This window comes from Eptatretus burgeri, chromosome 17, assembly GCF_056783735.1.
Source record: "Eptatretus burgeri isolate ZD-2024b chromosome 17, Ebu_testis_v1, whole genome shotgun sequence".
NCBI classification, from domain to species: domain Eukaryota; kingdom Metazoa; phylum Chordata; class Myxini; order Myxiniformes; family Myxinidae; genus Eptatretus; species Eptatretus burgeri.
This window is the reverse complement of record NC_140977.1, coordinates 19268115-19288991: the sequence shown is the minus strand read 5'-3', so window position 1 is coordinate 19288991 and position 20877 is coordinate 19268115. Positions and strand designations below refer to the sequence as shown.

The 20877-nt window shown below is 45.7% G+C and overlaps 1 protein-coding gene across 1 annotated transcript in view; it reads right to left on the bottom strand.

Annotated features, from left to right (window-relative positions):
• LOC147009475 (uncharacterized) overlaps positions 1-14418 on the bottom strand; it is a 232849-nt gene extending 218431 nt beyond the window's left edge. The window contains 2 exon segments of the mRNA XM_085861765.1: positions 2895-3089; positions 14361-14418. Of these exon segments, the coding sequence (XP_085717891.1) occupies positions 2895-3078 (184 nt within the window). The 5' untranslated portion in view covers positions 3079-3089; positions 14361-14418.
• Between the last annotated feature and the right edge of the window lie 6459 nt (positions 14419-20877).

Sequence of the window (20877 nt, the reverse complement as noted above, 5' to 3'; positions counted from 1 at the left end):
ATTGGAGAGTATGGGTCTTCACATATCTTTGACATTTCATCAACAAGATCAGTGACTGTAGTTTATTCATAGTCATTTTCCTGTAGGTCAGCGATGACCTGCAGGAATGCCTCTTGTCGTTGAATGTTTGTCCGCCTCCCAAGCTTAGTCGGTGGAATAATGCTGCTGGTGTCACTTCTGTAACGGAGTGGTATTTGCTTCCCTGTTCTGAAGTTTACACTACAAACTATGTGGTAAATGGCATCTGCCGCGTGAAGGTCAATGCAAGATGCCAAACGTCCACGAACTTTCTCTGCCCAAGGATCGTTTGAGGGCCTTTGGTCGCATGCTTTAAAGATAGACCTCTGGAAGTCCCACGTTTGAACAGGGTAAGAATCATCAGACTTGGTGTCTGCTGACATCCCACAAAGGAAGCAGTGTTCCAAAAAGTTAAATATGGGTTCAATAGAACGGCGACTTGGCGGCTCTGGCTCCTCCCGAAACTTTAGTTTTAACGAAAACTGTATAGATTTCTTGTTGCATAAGTCTAGTCTGCATTCAGAGTGGAACTTCTGCCCCACCTCACATTGACGGCAACTCCTCTTGATTTTGCAGCTCCCCTCACACTATGGGCACCCTTCTCTGTCAAAGTAAATGTTTGTCGGCCATCATCAAGCTGTTTCTCGCACATGGCACACTTTGTGCCATCCATGGTGTAGATGTCGCCCTGTGGATGGAAAATTAGTTTTTAGGATATTGTCAAAGCTATGCTAAGTTCGACGAAAATCAGTCAAGTAGTTTACCTAATGCTATGCGCGTACATACGACGTCTAATACCCCACACAAACAATCTGAACCAAACACCATATACACAGTACACTCTACAGCAGTCACTACACAAAGCATGCAAAATGAAATCAGTCATGCCCACAGTGTAAAAATAGCTGCATAAATCTGATGTATTGTACAGATACACTCATGATCACCTGAACAAAGAGTCACCTGGCCGTTGAGTCCATTTACCTAAGGTGAAATGTGCTGGTGTAGGTTACCCTGATGGGGGGGGGAGGGGGTTTGTTGTGTTCCATATTGTGTTGCATAGTTTATTTGTCAATCCCGATGTATACTATATGATAAGGGAAAATAAACTCTTTTGAATTTGATTTCAATTTGTTTGACACCTATGACATCATATATGATGCCTATGATGTCATTTCTGACATATATGACATCATATACAAATTTTGATGACATATTTGGATTCCTTGGGGTCACTTTCCTATCTGCTAATAATACATTTATGGGGTCTAAAACGCACTGTTTAGGAGATATCAGCCCCCCAAGTGCTCAATGGCGGCCATTTTGAATTTATGCAAATTAAGGCACTTCCGGTGGTCCTATTTTGTCCTATTTTATTTTGTGACATTCAGAGTGACCCCCTGAACAAGATCCAGCAATAAAAAAAAAACGATTGCAATTTGTTTCAGGTTCAGCCATTCTGGGGCTAAATCTACTGGACTATTACTGGCTTCCTGTACTCTCATAGCAAATGCTTTCCTCTCAACAGAAGCCTTTGATGTCCTCTTCATATCAAGGCTGGAGTGCCCAAGGGCAATGTGCTGGGCCCAGTCCTCTTCTTCACCAACAATATCTTTCTCTGGTAAATCCTCTTTCTCTCTTTGTGAACGGCTCCACTCTTTGCCGTGAAATCCTCATTCATTAGAGAGGCAGGCAGCAACCTGTTCCCTCTCCTCAGACCTTGAGGGAATCACAAGCAACTCAAACACTTAAAATATGTTTGCTCAATTGTGAAAAACATCACACTCTCTCCATATCTATCTATATATATATATATATATATATATATATATATATATATATATATATATATATATATATATATATATATATATATATCTCTCTCTCTCCCTCTCTCTCTCTCTCTCTGCCTCTCTCTCTCTCTCTCTCTCTCTCTCTCTCTCTCTCTCTCTCTCTCTCTCTCTCTCTCTCTCTCTCTCTCTCCATATCTATCTCTATATCTCTCTCTCTCTCTAAGGACCATGTGGCAAACCCTCCCATCTACTTTCTTAACAATCCTCATGGAGAGTCACTGAAGCTTTTGGGTCACAATATCAGCTATGATCTTTCTTGGGGAAACCACATTTCTGAGTTGGCCTCCAAAGCCAGTTGACCTTCAACCCAGAGTGGGCATCCTCCATTCTGCAAAGTCCTTCCTCAACACACCTGAAATGTTATGCACCAACAAGGCCTTCATCTGAAGCTTGAATTACTGTCCAACCCTCTGGGGCTGGTGCCCCTGGCTCACACCTTGCTCAACTTGATGCTATGGAAACCAAGGCATCAAGATAATTGCAATCTCCTGTAATGAAGGTCAATCTCTGGGCCTAACACTTTCACATCGTAGACAGATAAGTGGTTTTTCTTTCTTTGACTGCCTCCTTTCTGCTCTTGCACCCTCTGCTCCTTCTGTGGTGGTCGTATGCCAGCAACACCCTTCTGGTGAAACTGCCAAAATCCAGGATCAGTGCTCACCTCCACTCATTCGTTCCTCTTTTTTCCCACCTGTGGAACCAACTTCCACATTCTCTTCAATCTCATTCTACCTTTTTTCTTTTGTTTGCTGGTTGTTTTGTTACTTTTCTGTTCCATCACACACTCCCATTCCTCTTCATCTGTGTTTCTTTCAACTTGTTCACCCCCACGAGTCCTTCTCCCCTCCCATTCATTTCATATCACTTCCAATCTTCTGTTGTCATTTCCCCATTTCCATTTTATTCCCTTCCATTATGCTCTAGGTCGACCATGAGCCTCTATCATGAATACAAACAAAAATAAAAACGTGACACGAAACAAACACATATCCCATGAGAAGTGATGTGGATCACACAACTCACCATTCAGTTGGTCGCTTTGCTCTTCTTTCAGACCAAAGGAGTTCACATTCTCGATTTTTATCTGCAGAATCTCAGAAGATTCTTCCAGCTCCTCAACCTTCATTCTACAGTCGAGCGTAGTTGGCCATTCCGATTCCGGCTGCGCACAACAGGAATCCTTCCAACAGCCAACTTGAGTGTGCATGGTGGACGAACCTTTAAAGAGACAGTAAACATGTGACTGTTACTCATTTTTGCTCCAACCTGAGTGCATTAATCCAACACAGTACCGACATGTGAAGTACAGCACCTCTGTTATTGAGACCTTATCCTCTGGCCAAATCAGTTACAGCACTTTTAAACATTCTCCAAACACATATGCATACTCTGTGGCACTCCCAAAAATCAATTGTACATGTTGCAGGTTCTCAAGACAATACTGTGATTGTAATTATATGTTGATGTAAATTTTGATTTGGCCACATTTCAAACATACAAAATATCAGATATTGATATAAAATCTGAGCTTGTTCAGCAATTTTAAGAGAAAGACATTCAATGGTAGGAAGCCTTACACATGACCACAGGGGATTTGTATGAAGGAGTATTTATGCTCAGATATAATCCATGCTATACATATGTTAAAATGTAGAAAGATTCCCCACATCACTAACTTTCAGGAAATAGACAAGGAACCCACTTGTAAGAAAACCAGATGGCACTGAAACATTGCTCTCGAACATGTCCATGGGAATTCAGTTCAAGTTCATCAGACTGGTAAGCAGTACTGGGTCACTTGTATTAATGATTTAAAGGAAGACCATTTATATCATTACCAAGTTTGAACACTGCAGGATAGTTAAGTTTCTTTGGAAATTCAATGAGTATATTTGCACAGGAAAGAGCAAGAATAATCGCCAAATTCCAAATGTTCAGCAACAGACAAAATGGACAGAATTGTGGGGTGTTAATATTTGCCTGCAATACCAAATGCCCCTCAGAAACTAAAACCTTCTGGAAACACATGTACACCCAGAAACCCTCGTATCCCTTCTTGAAACAAACCAAATCATCCCTCAGACACATGCACATGATGGGCGATTGTGCGTCCAAGTACTTTTTTCTGTGCACGTCACTGCTATAAATTACAAAAAACAATGGCCAAAGTGATTTGTGAGGTACTCCATTACTGATAACCTCCCAGGTTCGCATCCTCCCACAACCAATGACCCTTTTCTTATTTTCCACCAAGCCAGTTCTTCCTCTATTTAGCCATTGTACTGAAGACTCCGACAGATCCAACCCGAAGTAACAACCTCTTATTTAGCAATATGAAATGCTCTGCGGAAGTCTCAGTATGCTACACCCACTTCTCTTGCTTCATCTACAGAATGAGCAAAGCCTTAAAGAATTCCAACAATTTTTTTTAATTTGCAAACCCATACCGGCTATCTTACATTAATTTACAAAATGGCTTCTCATCTGCTCCAACACCTTCCCCATGGTGCGGAAAGGTCAACGGTTCTTCATTTGTTTCCCTTCAGCCCCTATATAAGGGAAAGTTATACAAGAAAAACTTTAACGCAGGAGACAACTTGGCCCAAATATCAACTTAGTCTCTGCTATATCAACCCCACATTAATTCAATCTGTTGACATCATTTCAGTGAGTGAAACGGGGAGAAGAACAGCAGAGACACAAGCAGGGTTTGTATTGTATCATATATTTCCTACATAGTGATTATGGGCTGGTAGGATCACCAAGATTTGGGGTCCCCAATTTGTGGCTCATGGGCAACATGTTGCCAGCCAGACTCTCAGATGTTGCCCAGGACAGTTCTTGAAAATACAGTAATATCTAACATTCGGAACAGCTCATTTGGAAGCGGAAGTGTGCAATCTGCTGTATATTCTATACTGATCTCAAAAAAACAATACAAAAAAACAATCTGATAAAGGTTAAAACAACACTCTTAGAAAAGGAGAATCATACACCATTATGCCGAGTGAGCTATGCCATCCTCCCAGCAGGATACCAGTTTGAGTGGGAAGCAATTTATGCAATGTGGCGTAATAACAGGATTTAAGTTGAAACGTCACATCAGGTGTTCCTGTCTCCCACACGGTGAAGTGATCCATGCGTGAGTAGGCCTACACTGAGAGATTTTTGTTTTATAATGTCAGAACTCAAGACCTTGACAGAATAAGTCCAGAACGTTCACTTTCAACTTTAAATATGAGTGGTAAGAATAATTTATATTTACAAACTCCAACAGAAAGTGTGTGTGTGTGCTTAATTTGTCATGGACCTGTAAGTTTGGTGAGGAGAAGCAACACAGAACAACATTGTAGCACAACCCACAAGAGGAATGAAAGTGAGTTCGCTCCAAAAAGTAACTTGTGGAAGGTAAAAGTTGGAAAATTCAAGTCAGCCCTGATCTCCCAGAAATCTATTTTAATGAAACATGTCAGGAAGTGTAAAGCAGATACAATTGCTTAATTTAAAAACACAAATGTGGTTGCAAGGAAGAAGAATCCCTTTGAAGACGGTGAGGCAATTAAGGAGGCAATGCAGCCACTTCCAAAACGTTATTTCAAGACTTTAAAAAAGTCATAAATTATGTTTGTCATGAAAGATGTTCAGCTGTCTGGAAACTCAGTTATGAGAACAGAACCAATGTCAAAAAATGGCACCTGCATGCTTCAGCAGGATTTGATGTGTTGTGAATTCTTCAGCATTCAAGTTCTCAAATCAAGAGATGTGTGTGACAAGGCTCAGTTGTGCATTTTTGCAAGGACTGTTTTTGAGGATTGGAGTTTTCTTTTTGTATGCGTAGTCGAGGCTCGAGGGAGAGTGAGAATTGGTACACTGAACAGATCAGGACACAACAGGACGAAAGGAACAGTTGAGAGAGGAGGGAAACACCAACAACATTTCAAATATAATTCCCTTCAACTCGGTGTTTAAACTTATAATAATGCTAATTAAACAATTTCAACAAACGCCTTTCAAAAATCTCTACCAACATCTCATTATCTAAAGTGGAACTTTAATATTCTGAAAGACTCTTGAATGGGTTTGAAATGTAATCTATCATGTCATACTAATCTATTTGAAATGTAATCATCGTGTGAAAGAAGACATAACAGCAGTTGTACCACTAACTAGAAATACACATGGTGAAGATATTTGTTAGGCTTGAAAGCATTGCTTGCAAGAGATCGCTGCGCATCTGCAAAAAAACCTGTCAATTACAAATGAAGGTGCAACTGCCATGGTCGTATTGATTCGAGAGATCGGGGACAATTTAAATCAATGGGGAAAAAGAAAAAAAAATATTTGACCATTCTGAGAAAAACCATACCTATTTCTCCCACTTACAAATAAGCTGGATGGATATTAATTAAAATACCTATAAATATATTTAATCCTCAATAGACACACCCCCTTGTTCCACACGGCTTTGTCTCTCGCCTCTCAATTAGAGTTATGGTATATAAAGTGTTAAAACTTCTAAAAATAAACAGGAGTAAAATTAATTATATACAATTGTCTATAAAGAAAAGAATATTTAACCAAAGGCAATAACACCATCATCATCAACTGTATACTCTTTCCTCCTTGGTTTCTTCATCTTCACCCCAATGTGATCGATATTGGAGATGTTTTTGAAACAAGTTTTGTTGTTAGAGTTTTTGTTTTCTTCCTCCTCAGTGAGATTACTGCCTTGTTGATGTATTTCTGTAATTCATCAAGTCTTTTTCTCATTTCACTGACTTCCATATTTTAAATTTGTACTGTCTCTGTCTCTGACTCTGTCTCTCATTTTTTCTTCCTGATCGTCCTCCAACTTATTTGTCCTCAACAGTCATCACAACCCTATACCACAACTTTAACCTCACAGAATATCAAACATAATCTGGATTTTGAGATATTCTTGTTTCCACAATTACTTTTTTTAAATAATAGGAAACCAATAAGATTTATTCTGAATTTCTGAAAGAGATTAATATTTTATTAACGTTAGAACCGCATATATTATTTAAAATTTTCATTAAATCCACATTGGTAGGTTTAATCAACATCAGTATAAATCAGTCAGTCAGGTCAGGCCAGATTAGATCTGTGACTTGCTACAGGTATCATGTAAACCTGTACTAACCTGTTCCATGGTCAGATTGTCGGCGACTAAACCATCTCCCCCACCGGGTTTCCTGGTGATGAGGGTGTTTGATATGGACACCCAGCATGATTAAAAACAAAACCTGTCAAAGGGCAGAGGAGCTACTTGTGAGCCAACGGCCAACCATATCTAGTGCCCAACTGTGTCTGCAGACGTCCTCCTGCAGTTGGGTTACTTCTTATCCGGAGGTTGGTGGCAGGATTTGCACTCTGGCCAACGTAAAACCCTTCATTCCGCAAACCAGAAAAAACGCAAAAGACGGAGACTTAATTCCCTCTCTGGAAAGGGAAGGGTGATCGCAAAGACTGCAACAACTACCGAGGGGTGACGCTGCTCTCAGTGCCGGACAAGGTCTTTGCTCGGATAATTCTTGATAGGGTTTGCCACCATCAGCTTGAGCACCAGCGTCCAGAGCAGTCAGGCTTTACACCAAAGAGGTCAACGATTGACTGTATCCTTGCTCTTAGGGTCCTCACCGAACGCAGACGAGAGTTTCGGCAGGGGCTGCTTGCAGCCTATGTTGATCTCTGTAAAGCGTTCGATTCAGTGAATCGGGATGTCCTCTGGAGGATTCTTGGTCTTCGTGGGGTGCCACCAAAACTGATCGATCTGATGTCTGAACTCTACTCTGGTACTGAGAGTGCTGTGAAGTGTGGTGGTACCATCTCTGACTTATTTCCAGTTGTTACTGGAGTTCGTCAGGGGTGTGTACTGGCCCCCACACTTTTCAGCATTTGTATGGACTGGATTCTCGGGAGGATGTCGGAGAGATCAAGCTGCGGTGCATCGTTTGGGAATGTCAATATCTCTGACCTTGATTTCGCAGATGATGTAGTCATCTTTGCGGAGAATTCAGTTATCCTTTTGGGGGCCCTTAAGGTGCTGAATGAGGAGACGGAGCCTCTGGGATTACGGGTTGCCTGGGTCAAAACTAAGATCCAGGCTTTCAATGACATCTTGGATGCTGCTGTCCAGTCTGTGCCTGTTTGTGGTGAGGATGTTGAGGTCGTGGAGAGATTCGCTGAGCTTGGCAGTGATATTCATGTCTCTGCTGGCTGCGAGTCAGAGGTCAATAGGCGTCTGGGTCGGGCTTGGGGAGTCTTGGATTCACTGGATCACGGGGTGTGGCGCTGCGGTACCCGTGCGGGAGGACAAAAGTCCGAGTCTTCAGGTCCTTGGTGCTTCCATTCTTGCTCTATGGATGCGAGACTTGGACTCTGACCAAGGATCTGAGATGGAGACTTAATTCCTTTGGTACCAGGTCTCTTTGGAGAATCCTTGGCTATCGCTGGTCGGACTTTGTGTCCAACGAGCGGTTGCTGAGAGAGACTCAAATGAGATTTGTTACCTGCATAGTCCGTGAGCGTCAGCTGCGGCTGTATGGACATGTGGCTCGTTTTCCTGACGCTGATCCTGCTCACCAGATTCTCTCAGCAAGGGACTCTCGTGAGTGGAGGAGGCCAATGGGTCGACCACATGCCTCGTGGTTGCAGCAGGTTGATCGGAATCTCAAGGAGATGGGGATGGGACAGGCATCTGCCTGGGGGATGGCCAGACGGAGGCCCCTGGAGTACCAGTGGAAAGTGGGCGCAGCGATGCGCTGCTCTGGCGCATGCTCCCATACCTGATCTGACCTGAGTATAAATCCAACCCTTCATTAAAAATCTCCAATTTCCATATTATAAAACGTATTTATGAAAATATTGAATATATTTTTCTTGTCGGAGTGCTTGGACACCAAAATTTACATTTGAGAAGTATATGAAAGACTAGAAGGGCACTCGCTAGAGCGCATACCTCTGCCACACAATGCCTGATGCAGTAGAATATATTGGAAACAAGGATTTTTTGAAATATCATGCTATAGATTGTTTTGGCCTGATCTCTCAATGGTGAAGAATCACCTTGAAAAGAAAAAAATACATATCCGGATCTGGATTCGGATATTCACAAAAATTGATTCAATTCCATCCTTCTCATAGACCCAATCTGTCATTTACCAAATCACCAAGTTTCGTCCAAATCTGTCTACCACGAGATATCGCGCTATATAATATATCATTTTTTTGTAGTATCTCTCAATGGTGAGGCCAAAGTCACATTTGCTCTACGGCGAGGATACGGCGGCCGTACGCCCTCTGAATTGACAGAAACGTGCAGCGGCTGCAGAGTTTCTGCGGTGGCCTCAGGGTGGCCCTACGCCATTTGGCTATATTTTACAGGTCGTAAGGTCGCCGTGGAATTATAACGCGGAGTTATAACTTTTTTCATTTCTACGTTCGCCGTAGCAATTCGACAAGCCGAAAAAAAAATATATATATATATATATATATATATATATATATATATATATATATATATATATATATATATATATTAACCCATTCGTTACCATCCGTCTGGCCGCACGTTCGCCTTAGGGCCCCCTGCGGTCGCCTTGCGGCTACCTTGCATATTCTATGGCCGCCGCAGGAACGCCCTAAGGTCACTGTGCGACATCAAATCAAACACCGTACGGCAACCCCACGTTTTCGGTCTCCACAATTTATAAATACGCCGTGCAGTTCCCCGAAAAATAAAAACATATGTGACCGTGGAAATACTGCGGCCGCCGTATAATTGCTAGTGGCCGTAGATTTTGCAGACCCCACGGCCGCCGTGGCAAATGTGACCTAGGCCTGAAGAATCACTTAAAAAATTCTCGTAGCCAGATCCACATCTAATCAGTTTGTCTTGAAGGGATTCTTCTTCTCCAAAATCGAATCAGTTTGTCCTTGTCATACACCTAACCTGCCCACTAAATTTCATCCGAATTTCAAATTTCATGGCATGTGATGGCGATGTGCGACGTGTGGCGGAACGTGGCCGCGATGTGCGGCGTGTGGCGGAACGTGGTGGTGATGTGCGGCGCGTGGCGGCACGTGGTGGCGATGCGCGGCGTGGCGGCACGTGGTGGCGATGCGCGGCGTGGCGGCACGTGGTGGCGATGCGCGGCGTGGCGGCACGTGGTGGCGATGCGCGGCGTGGCGGCACGTGGTGGCGATGCGCGGCGTGGCGGCACGTGGTGGCGATGCGCGGCGTGGCGGCACGTGGTGGCGATGCGCGGCGTGGCGGCACGTGGTGGCGATGCGCGGCGTGGCGGCACGTGGTGGCGATGCGCGGCGTGGCGGCACGTGGTGGCGATGCGCGGCGTGGCGGCACGTGGTGGCGATGCGCGGCGTGGCGGCACGTGGTGGCGATGCGCGGCGTGGCGGCACGTGGTGGCGATGCGCGGCGTGGCGGCACGTGGTGGCGATGCGCGGCGTGGCGGCACGTGGTGGCGATGCGCGGCGTGGCGGCACGTGGTGGCGATGCGCGGCGTGGCGGCACGTGGTGGCGATGCGCGGCGTGGCGGCACGTGGTGGCGATGCGCGGCGTGGCGGCACGTGGTGGCGATGCGCGGCGTGGCGGCACGTGGTGGCGATGCGCGGCGTGGCGGCACGTGGTGGCGATGCGCGGCGTGGCGGCACGTGGTGGCGATGCGCGGCGTGGCGGCACGTGGTGGCGATGCACGGCGTGGCGGCACGTGGTGGCGATGCGCGGCGTGGCGGCACGTGGTGGCGATGCGCGGAGTGGCGGCACGTGGTGGCGATGCGCGGAGTGGCGGCACGTGGTGGCGATGCGCGGAGTGGCGGCACGTGGTGGCGATGCGCGGAGTGGCGGCACGTGGTGGCGATGCGCGTCGCGACACGTGGTGGCGATGCACGGAGCGTGGTGGCACGTGGTGGCGATGCGTGGCGGCACGTGATGGAGATGCGTGGCGGCACGTGGTGGCGATGCGCGGGGCGTGGCGGCACGTGGTGGCGATGCGCGGGGCGTGGAGGCACGTGGTGGCGATGCGCGGGGCGTGGCGGCACGTGGTGGCGATGCGCGGGGCGTGGCGGAACGTGGTGGCGATGCGCGGGGCGTGGCGGAACGTGGTGGCGATGCGCGGGGCGTGGCGGAACGTGGTGGCGATGCGCGGTGGCACGTGGTGGCGATGCGCGGCGGCACGTGGTGGCGATGCGCGGGGCGTGGCGGCACGTGGTGGCGATGCGCGGGGCGTGGCGGCACGTGGTGGCGATGCGCGGGGCGTGGCGGCACGTGGTGGCGATGCGCGGGGCGTGGCGGCACGTGGTGGCGATGCGCGGGGCGTGGCGGCACGTGGTGGCGATGCGCGGGGCGTGGCGGCACGTGGTGGCGATGCGCGGGGCGTGGTGGAACGTGGTGGCGATGCGCGGGGCGTGGCGGAACGTGGTGGCGATGCGCGGAGCGTGGCGGAACGTGGTGGCGATGCGCGGAGCGTGACGGCACGTGGTGGCGATGCGCGGAGCGTGACGGCACGTGGTGGCGATGCGCAGAGCGTGGCGGCAAGTGCTGGCGATGCGCGGCGCCTGGCGGTACGTGGTGGCGATGCGCGGAGCATGGCGGCAGATGGTGGCGATGCACGGCGTCTGGCGGAACGTGCTGGCGATGCACATCGCGACATGTGGTGGCGATGCGCGGAGCGTGGCGGAACATGGTGGCAATGCGTGGCGGTACTTGGTGGCGATGCACGGCGCGACACGTGGTGGCGATGCGCGGAATGTGGAGGCACATGGTGGAGATGCGTGGCGGCACATGGTGGCGATACGCGGATCGTGGCGGCACGTGGTGGTGATGCGTGGAGCGTGGCGGCACGTGGTGGTGATGCGTGGAGCGTGGCGGCACGTGGTGGTGATGCGAGGCGTGTCATGGCACGTGATGGCAATGCGCCTCGTGTTGTGGAACGTGGTGGCGATGCGTGCCATGTAACGGCATGTAGTGGCGATGCGCGTCTTGTTGTGGCACGTGGTGGTGATGTGTGGTGTGTAGCGGCACGTGCTGGCGATGCGTGGAGCGTGGCGGCACGTGGTGGCGATGCGCGGAGCGTGGCGGAAAGTGGTGGCGATGCGCGGAGCGTGGTGGAAAGTGGTGGCGATGCGTGGAGCGTGGCGGCATGTGGTGGCGATGCGCGGAGCGTGGTGGCAAGTGGTGGCGATGCGTGGAGCATGGCAGCATGTGGTGGCAATGCGCGGCACGTGGCGTCATGTGGTGGAGATGCGAGGCGTGTAGGGGAACATGATGGTGATGCGCCTTGTGTTGCGGAACGTGGTGGCGATGCGTGCTATATAATAGCACGTGGTGGCAATGCGTGGCGTGTAGCAGCACGTGGTGGCGAAGCGTGGAGTGTAGCGGCACGTGGTTTCGATGCGTGGAGTGTAGCGGCACGTGGTTGCGATGTGCGGAGTGTAGCGGCACGTGGTGGCAATGCACGTCGTGGTACGTGGTGATGCTGTGCATGGTGTTGTGGCATATGGTGGTGATGTGTATGGTGTAGTGGCATATGGTGGTGATGTGTATGGTGTAGTGGCATATGATGGTGATGTGTATGGTGTCGTGGTACATGGTGGTGATGTGCATGGTGTCGTGGTATATTGTAGTGATGTTCATGGTGTTGTGGTATATGGTGGTGATGTGCATGGTGTCGTGGTACATGGTGGTGATGTGCATGGTGTCGTGGTATATGGTGGTGATGTTCATGGTGTCGTGGTACATGGTGGTGATGTGCATGGTGTCGTGGTATATGGTGGTGATGTTCATGGTGTCGTGGTACATGGTGGTGATGTGCATGGTGTCGTGGTATATGGTGGTGATGTGCATGGTGTCGTGGTATATTGTAGTGATGTGCATGGTGTCGTGGTACATGGTGGTGATGTGCATGGTGTCGTGGTACATGGTGGTGATGTGCATGGTGTCGTGGTACATGGTGGTGATGTGCATGGTGTCGTGGTATATGGTGATGATGTGCATGGTGTCGTGGTACATGGTGGTGATGTGCATGGTGTCGTGGTACATGGTGGTGATGTGCATGGTGTCGTGGTATATGGTGGTGATGTGCATGGTGTCGTGGTATATTGTAGTGATGTGCATGGTGTCGTGGTACATGGTGGTGATGTGCATGGTGTCGTGGTACATGGTGGTGATGTGCATGGTGTCGTGGTACATGGTGGTGATGTTCATGGTGTCGTGGTACATGGTGGTGATGTTCATGGTGTCGTGGTATATGGTGGTGATGTTCATGGTGTCGTGGTACATGGTGGTGATGTGCATGGTGTCGTGGTATATGGTGGTGATGTTCATGGTGTCGTGGTACATGGTGGTGATGTGCATGGTGTCGTGGTACATGGTGGTGATGTGCATGGTGTCGTGGTACATGGTGGTGATGTGCATGGTGGTGATGTGCATGGTGGTGATGTGCATGGTGGTATTTTGGAAATGTCAGACTGAAGAGAGAAAAGCCTGCCAAGATTGCACGACTAAAGAATGTGAGAGAATGTGGATGTGGATGTGGATGTGGATGTGGATACAATGTCGATTATATGAATGAACTGTAGAGACTGAGACGAAAAGTAGGTGGAAAAAAAAAATCTCCCTTTAAATATTGATGTTCCCTCTCCTCCTTTGCACGAAATAGAAAAAGGAAACCCTCGATTTGACCATTCAATGCTCCGTCACGACGTCGTGGTGATGGAGCGCCATGGAGAGGTTGTGCATTACTAAAATGGCAGACGTTCTGTCACAGTGAGCACTTCACTCTTTTGTGTGGGTTTCCGTTTCAGTGGTTTATCTTGCCCTGCTGTAGCGGGGAGCTGTCTGAAGTGCCAAGGATCGGTACAAGTCCGAAACTGACTTCCTTCCAACATTCACCTTTTGTTGAGAACCTCTCAGAGTTCACCATCACTTAAATATTTATTATTATTATTAATTATTATTTCTCCATTATCTGGTTTCCGGTATCAGTTCTGATTGCAACAAACATTACCCATTAATCCCTCACTAATCTGCTCCGCCAACTCCCTCAACCTCTCAGAGGTAAACTCACCTGGGCCTGGAGCTGAGTACCCCGAAAGCTTCCCAAGGTGTAAACTTACTTCTTCACCCCTTTGTTTCCTCCAGTTGACATATTTCCCCCCTTCCTTTACCCCATCTCATCTCCCTTGGTTTCCCTCAGATTACCTGTTTTACATTTACTCCCCTTCAAACCCCGAGAAGAGATCGCGCTTCAGATTCTTCATGAAGGGGGTTTAATTGATGACGTCATCACAAAACACCGTCCTTCAGCGTCTCCCATTTCTCAAACCACGAACCTTCGTTCCAAATCGTGGATAATGAAAATATATTTAACAAACATGTTATAATCTGTACCACGAGCTTTCGTCCTACTCACGAACGTGTTTAAAAACAGAAATGTGTGAAACACTTACCCTCCTCACAACTCGCTTTGGAAAATGTTTCCTTCGCTGTGCGTATCCCAGGGACACGGAACCACGCTTGATCCCCGTTGGATTCTTCTTCTTCTCTTTAGTTTTTTTGTCTTACATATTCCGAATGCCTTCCCTCACCCCGAGCCTGCATTACCAGAGCATTACTTGCAGCTTAAAATTTTACTAAAAAGCGTTCTTTACAAAAATATTGAACGCTAAAAAATAAGGGGGAAAAAGAAGATTCGACAAGCCAAGCTCGAAGATGCACCCCCATTGTTCTTTTGAGAGCCACTGAAAGGTTGTTGTTGTTGTTGTTGTTGTTGTTTTTATTTCCTCCGCCACTGAAGGTGAAGGAGGTTATGTTTTTATCCCTCTCTGTCTGTGTGCAGGATATCTCAAAAAGTTGTGGACGGATCTCAATTAGCAGCAGGTTGATGCTGGAGATGTCTTCATGTTGCTTGCTAAGCATGTGGACAACTACCCCCTTGTCCCAGCCAAATATATTCAGAGTAAGGTTATTCTGCCTTTTTAACTGCTTGATCTGTGAATCCCTGTGATAGCGCCATGGCAGCATCAACCCCCCCGTGAAGTTGAGGCCATCCTCTGTGGAGTACTTAGTGGGTCTGTATGCATGTCCCCCATGGGCCACTGGGAACAGGGCAGACCGGAGGGCCCACCTGAGGCAATGGTCATCATTGTTCTTCACATTGATCACTGCCTCTTTGTTTCTGAGAGCTGCTGGTAGTTGGATGTAAGGGCCGCCCCTCAGAGGCTGGTAGTGAGCGATGTGCAGCCACAGAAATTCCACTCTGCCAACCTCCCAGACAGAGCCGAGACTCGTCCACTTTTCAAGGGTCTCCAGGATGTATGGAAAAGCCATGCCAAGTGCACCGTCAATCTCATGGGCCTGTAAGACGTCCACCTGCTTGTGCCAGAACACTGCAGGCAAATACACCCACTCCTTCCCCTCCTTGTCAATCTTTCCCTTCTGGAACAGAACCTTCAAAGCAAGTTGGAATTTAACCCCCTTCAAGCGAGGATCTCTTCCACCAGTTTCTGGTGAATCTGGGGGCGCACCTTCCAGGAAGGATTTTGGGTCAGCCTCGAGTCGGTGAAACTTTGGAACATCCATCTGCTACCCTCGCAGAAAATGTCCAATGGTCCAGGGGGTCTTTTTGAATGCGAGGTCACCTTTTTGTTCCTCGTGCTTGGACAGCTTGACAATGTCTATTTGGTAGCTATCTACTGTCTGGATTTTCTGGGGAGGTATGGGATAAAACTTTCCCAGAATGGCCTTCCGCTTTCTCTCCTTCCTCTTTCATGGTGTAGCAGAAGGTCGGTATTTCATTGAAAGCAGTGGTTTAAGCAGGTGCTTTTTCACTGCTTCCGGAATGAGCTCATCCACAATGCTCTGGACAGAACATTGGGGAAGCTCCTGTATCTGCATTTCTGCAAGCACTAGTTTGATGTACTCGTCCATGGTAACCATGTTTCATGGGCAATATTAAGGAAAATGTCAATGTCTAAATGGGAAATCTCTGTGGTATTATGTAAGTAATTTACTGAAGTCCATCCTCTGTGGTTCATCCTTCTGAAGTCCATCCTTTTGCTTCTCTAAAGCAAAGCAAAAAGGGTAGGGGTGGGTCTCAGAGCCAGAACCCCATTTGGTACAACAATGTACATATGGTACACGTTCAACTGCGCCAAATACTACTTTTTGCTTCGCTAAAGCAAAGCAAAGTCCTAAGAAATCCGACCATCGGCGTTCCTGAGAATTGCCGATCTCAGCCTCATCTGTGTGGTGCATTCTCACTTCTGAACTCATGCTCTACCCTCACATCATATCTGTAAGGCATAAACTAACTCTAAATGACATGGCAAGCCGAGTAATAATGTGTGATTGGTTCAGTGATGAAGCACACTTCCATTTGAATGGGGCTATCAACAATCACAACAACATCTTCTGGGGTGATGATCCTCCTGAGGAGGTGTCTGAGATGTTCCTCAAGGGCCCCAAGTCCAATTGCTTCTGTGCATTGAATGTCAGATGGGATATGCTGGGACCATATTGGTTCAAGGATACCAATGGTAAGACGGTGACAGTCAACGGCGAGTGGTACCGTGAGGTCTTATGCCGATTCCAAACTGATCTCGCTCAACTACTGCCCCCAAATCAACTCAGACTTGCCTGGTTCATGCAGAACGCTGCCCCACCACACACTGCAGGTGAAACCATCGACTTGCTCCACCAACTCTTTGGAAATCATGTCATCAGCCTGAGCAGAGAGCACGAGTGGGCACCCCACAGCCCAGATTTGAATACATTGGATTTTTTTATATTTTGGGGTGCTGCCAAAGGTCAAGTTTACACCACCAAACCTCGAACCCTGGCTGTCTTGAAGCAGGAGGTGGAGGACTTCCATCAGGCCACCACTTCAGCTACTTGCAGACGAGTTGTGGAGCATTTCGGAGTCAGGATCAAAGCCTACTTGAATAGAGGCAGACCACACATTGAAAATGTCAATTACAAGCAGTATAATGAGTAATTTGAAAATGGCATGGTGTATGCTTTCCAATAATCTATCACTGAACTTGCTACCTTTTGTAATTTTTCTGCAATAAAACGTTCAAATAGTCCAATTTTTTTTGAAGCACCCTGTATATATAATATAACCTAAATACTGCATTAGAGTCATCAGAAAGCACCCGAATCAGCAAAAAGCAAAGATGGAGTCATCAGGAGGAACCTGGATAGGAATTGGGTTTTAGCTGTTCCTCAAATAACTTCAAACCCATCCAGGCACAGAAAAGTGAAAAAAAACACAATTCAAAAATAACCGAGATTCAAAAAATTAAATCATCATGGCTGTGAGAGTTTGCATCCAATCAGGTTGAAATTGTAAACCTATATTCAGCATGACTACTAGATCATATTTATGAAGTTTCACATTGATTGATGAAGAAGTCCAAGAGAAATTTTTTTTTAAAGATTTTAGTTCAATCCAATGTGGCTGCCAGACCATGTGACTGATTAAATATTCGTGAATACCCTGAAATCCCCAAGGCATGAACTTTCCCCTGGATCTGTCAAGCTGTTCTGGAGAAGAAGATTTTAAAAGTTTTATTCTTCAAAAAATGATGGCTGCCAGACCATGTGACCGACGAAGTTAAAATTCACACCATATATTTCACAAGTCCAGTAGATTATGAGCATTGAGTTTTGGATCCATATATGAAGCCATTCTGGAGAATATTTTTCAAGCTTCTTATGTGCAATCCAATATGGCTGCCAAAGAACGTGACCAATGATATCATAAATTTCCATTCTGCCTCCACTTGGGTGGGGGGATCAGGTTTATGAAATTTCATGTCAATCGGATAAGGTGTGCTTTTCTATCCAAGATGGCTGCCAAACCACATGACTTATGATGTCATAATTTCCCCACAAAATGCAGCAATGGTATGAGATGATATTTCTGAAGTTTCACATCAATCGATAAAGTGGTTCAAGAAAGAGAACTTTTAAAATATTTTCCTTCAATCCAATATGGCTGCCAACCATGTGACCTGTCAATTATTTGTGACCACCCTGGGTATCACCAAAGCTTGGGGAACATGTGTGAAGTTTCCCCTCGATCTGTCAAGCCATTCTGGAGAAGAATATTTTTATATAGGTTTCAGGGTAAATCCAATATGGCTGCCAAACCATGAGATTTACATTAGAAAAGGAAGGGAACTTTTTGTTCCTCATGGATAGGCAGTTACACCGATAAAGTTTTGCCTCAATCTGTTCAGCCGTTTCGGAGAAGGTTTTTCAGGGGGTTTTTTCTTCCTTTTTAAAATATGGCTGCCAAACCACTTGAATGATGACGTCATCAATTTTTTTTAATTCTCTCGAACATTTTGTTGTGAGACACTCAAAATATTTCATACCGATTGGACAAAGTATTTGACATATGCAATTATGATGCTATAATGAAGGCACTGATGATGTCATGATCAACAACATTTATTCCCCATGGGGAGTACTTGACATGTGCAAGTTCAATTTCTTCCATGGAGAGGTTTTGGAGATACAGAGGTCCATAGTTTTTCCTTTTTACCAATATGGCTGCCACACCATGTGACCTATGATGTCAATTATCAGTAAAATATTATACATGAGTGTACAGGCATACATACATTGAGAGCATGTGCCACAACGCGTCGCCACATCCACATTCCGCCGGTACTCCAGGGGCCTACGTCCGGCCATCCCCCAGGCAGATGCCTCGCCCATCCCCATCTCTTAGAAATAGGACAGTCCTGGCAACCACCCGAAGGGACCGCCACAGGTTCACCAGAAGAGATCGCTGTTTGGTGGACGACACTTCAGCACCACCCTGACACACACTAAAGTGTGTTTTGCGGAGTGAAGTGTTTTTGTGGTGGCCGGAGTGAAAATTCCGTATCAATCGGACAAGTGGCTGCAGAGAAAATTAATTTAAAAAGAAATAAACCCGAAAAAAAATCACGGCGGAAGATAATCTAACTAAAATATGCAATTTGGTCTCTGCCTGTCTGTCTGTCTTTTTTGACCACGATACATGCAGTCATTACTTATCCAATCATAACCAAACTTGACAGAGGGACTTAGGGTCACATGATGGAGGTTGTCATGATTTAACTTGCCCCCATCCCAAACTCTGTTTACGCCTTGCACGAACTATGTGTTGAGGTGTATAATAGGTTATCATAGCTTTCATGGGGGCACACCCTCTGGATAAAAAAAATTATTATCACCACAAACATTTCAGTCAATTCTGTCCAATGTACAATTACATTTTTAAAATCGTTATTAAACTGAAAGTTTTGAGGAAAATCGATGTGATTAAGGCATTCCATACTTATCGCGTGTCTCTTCGATGAATGTATCAGAGCCATCTCCAATTGCTCGGTCTCGAGGTAAGCGGCACAGATCTTTACCTAATAAAGCTGCTCATATGAGTCTTCAATCATGAATGATGGAGGTGGAACAATGGAGTTTGTGGTGATTAAACTTGCCCCCCCCCTTCACAAACAAGGGGGTGTTCTGCCTTGGGGGAAGTCTGTGTTACAGTGTATATCTGTGTTAAGATAGCTAATGGTGGCATTCTTCCAAGGCTACTTCTTATAACAAAAGTAATAACACTAATGATTATAAAAGCATAATATTATTGTTATTACAAATCATTATCCCCCCTCCCAAAGGGGTTTTTGTGACAAGTGATGTTGCATTTCTGGGAATTTACAATGATGAGGCATGGTTTCCAAATCTCCATCATCAGGAGAATAATTGAGTAACATATGAAATTTATCTAACAAGAGAATGATTGAGTAACATGTTGTTATATTGATGTGATCTAACATCTCTGTCATCAGGAGAATGATTGAGTAACATATGAAATTTATCTAACAGGAGAATGATTGAGGAACACATTGTGATATTGACATGATCTAACATCTCTGTCATCAGGAGAATGATTGAGTAACATATGAAATTTATCGAACAGGAGAATGATTGAGTAACATGTTGTGATATTGACATGATCTAACATCTCTGTCATCAGGAGAATAATTGAGCAACATATTACATTGATCTAACAGGAGATTGATTAAGTGGAGAATTATTGAGTAGCATATTATATTGACCTGATCTGACATAAAATAATGTCATGCATGGTCTGATCCTTTCAATGAACTATAAACAATAGTTAAAGTAATAATCATTGGCAATAATAACAAGGATAATAACATGACTCCCCCTGCTGCTCCTGTAGTGAGCGGGTGTACTCGTAATAATCAACAAAAGAAAAAGAATAGGTAACCCGGCCTGAAAGGCTTGGTAGCTTAATTATATGCATTAAGAAATTTCAGAGGATAGATATAACTGCGAAGAATTGTTTTTATGGGGATTGGGGGGACTTAATCGGACTACTGACACCTTTTTACTGGTTTATAAATGAATGAATTAAGCAATAACCAGACCAAGGAATGGAGAAAAACTCAAAGACTCCATATTTAAATGGAAAACATCACAAATGTGAAAAATATAAAATAAGCCTTTTTGAAGAAATAACCAAAACACAAGTAGATAAAACAAAGAAGTGAATGAAGTTAATTACAACTTAATTAAAGGATGTAAATTACATAAACATCCTTGAATGTACACAAAACTTTGATGGTTGCCAAATCATCAACGAAAATATAATTTACTGCAATCTCAAAATTATTTGTGGCTCAGCAGGAGCTCAGACCACAATGGTCAGAGAGTTTCATCATTTCATCTCTGCTCAGCAAAGATATTAAAGCCAAGAAACAACTCCCAACATACTATTTATTAACTTTCTCGATGGTAATGGAAGCCATAAGAAAATCAAATACTTTGATAAACGACAAAACAAACATATTCACGGGCTCTCTTTTTGAGTTCAAGGATCAGCGACCATTGGTCTTGATAATTAATTAATGTGTGGGTGCTAAGATGATAAGATGAAGA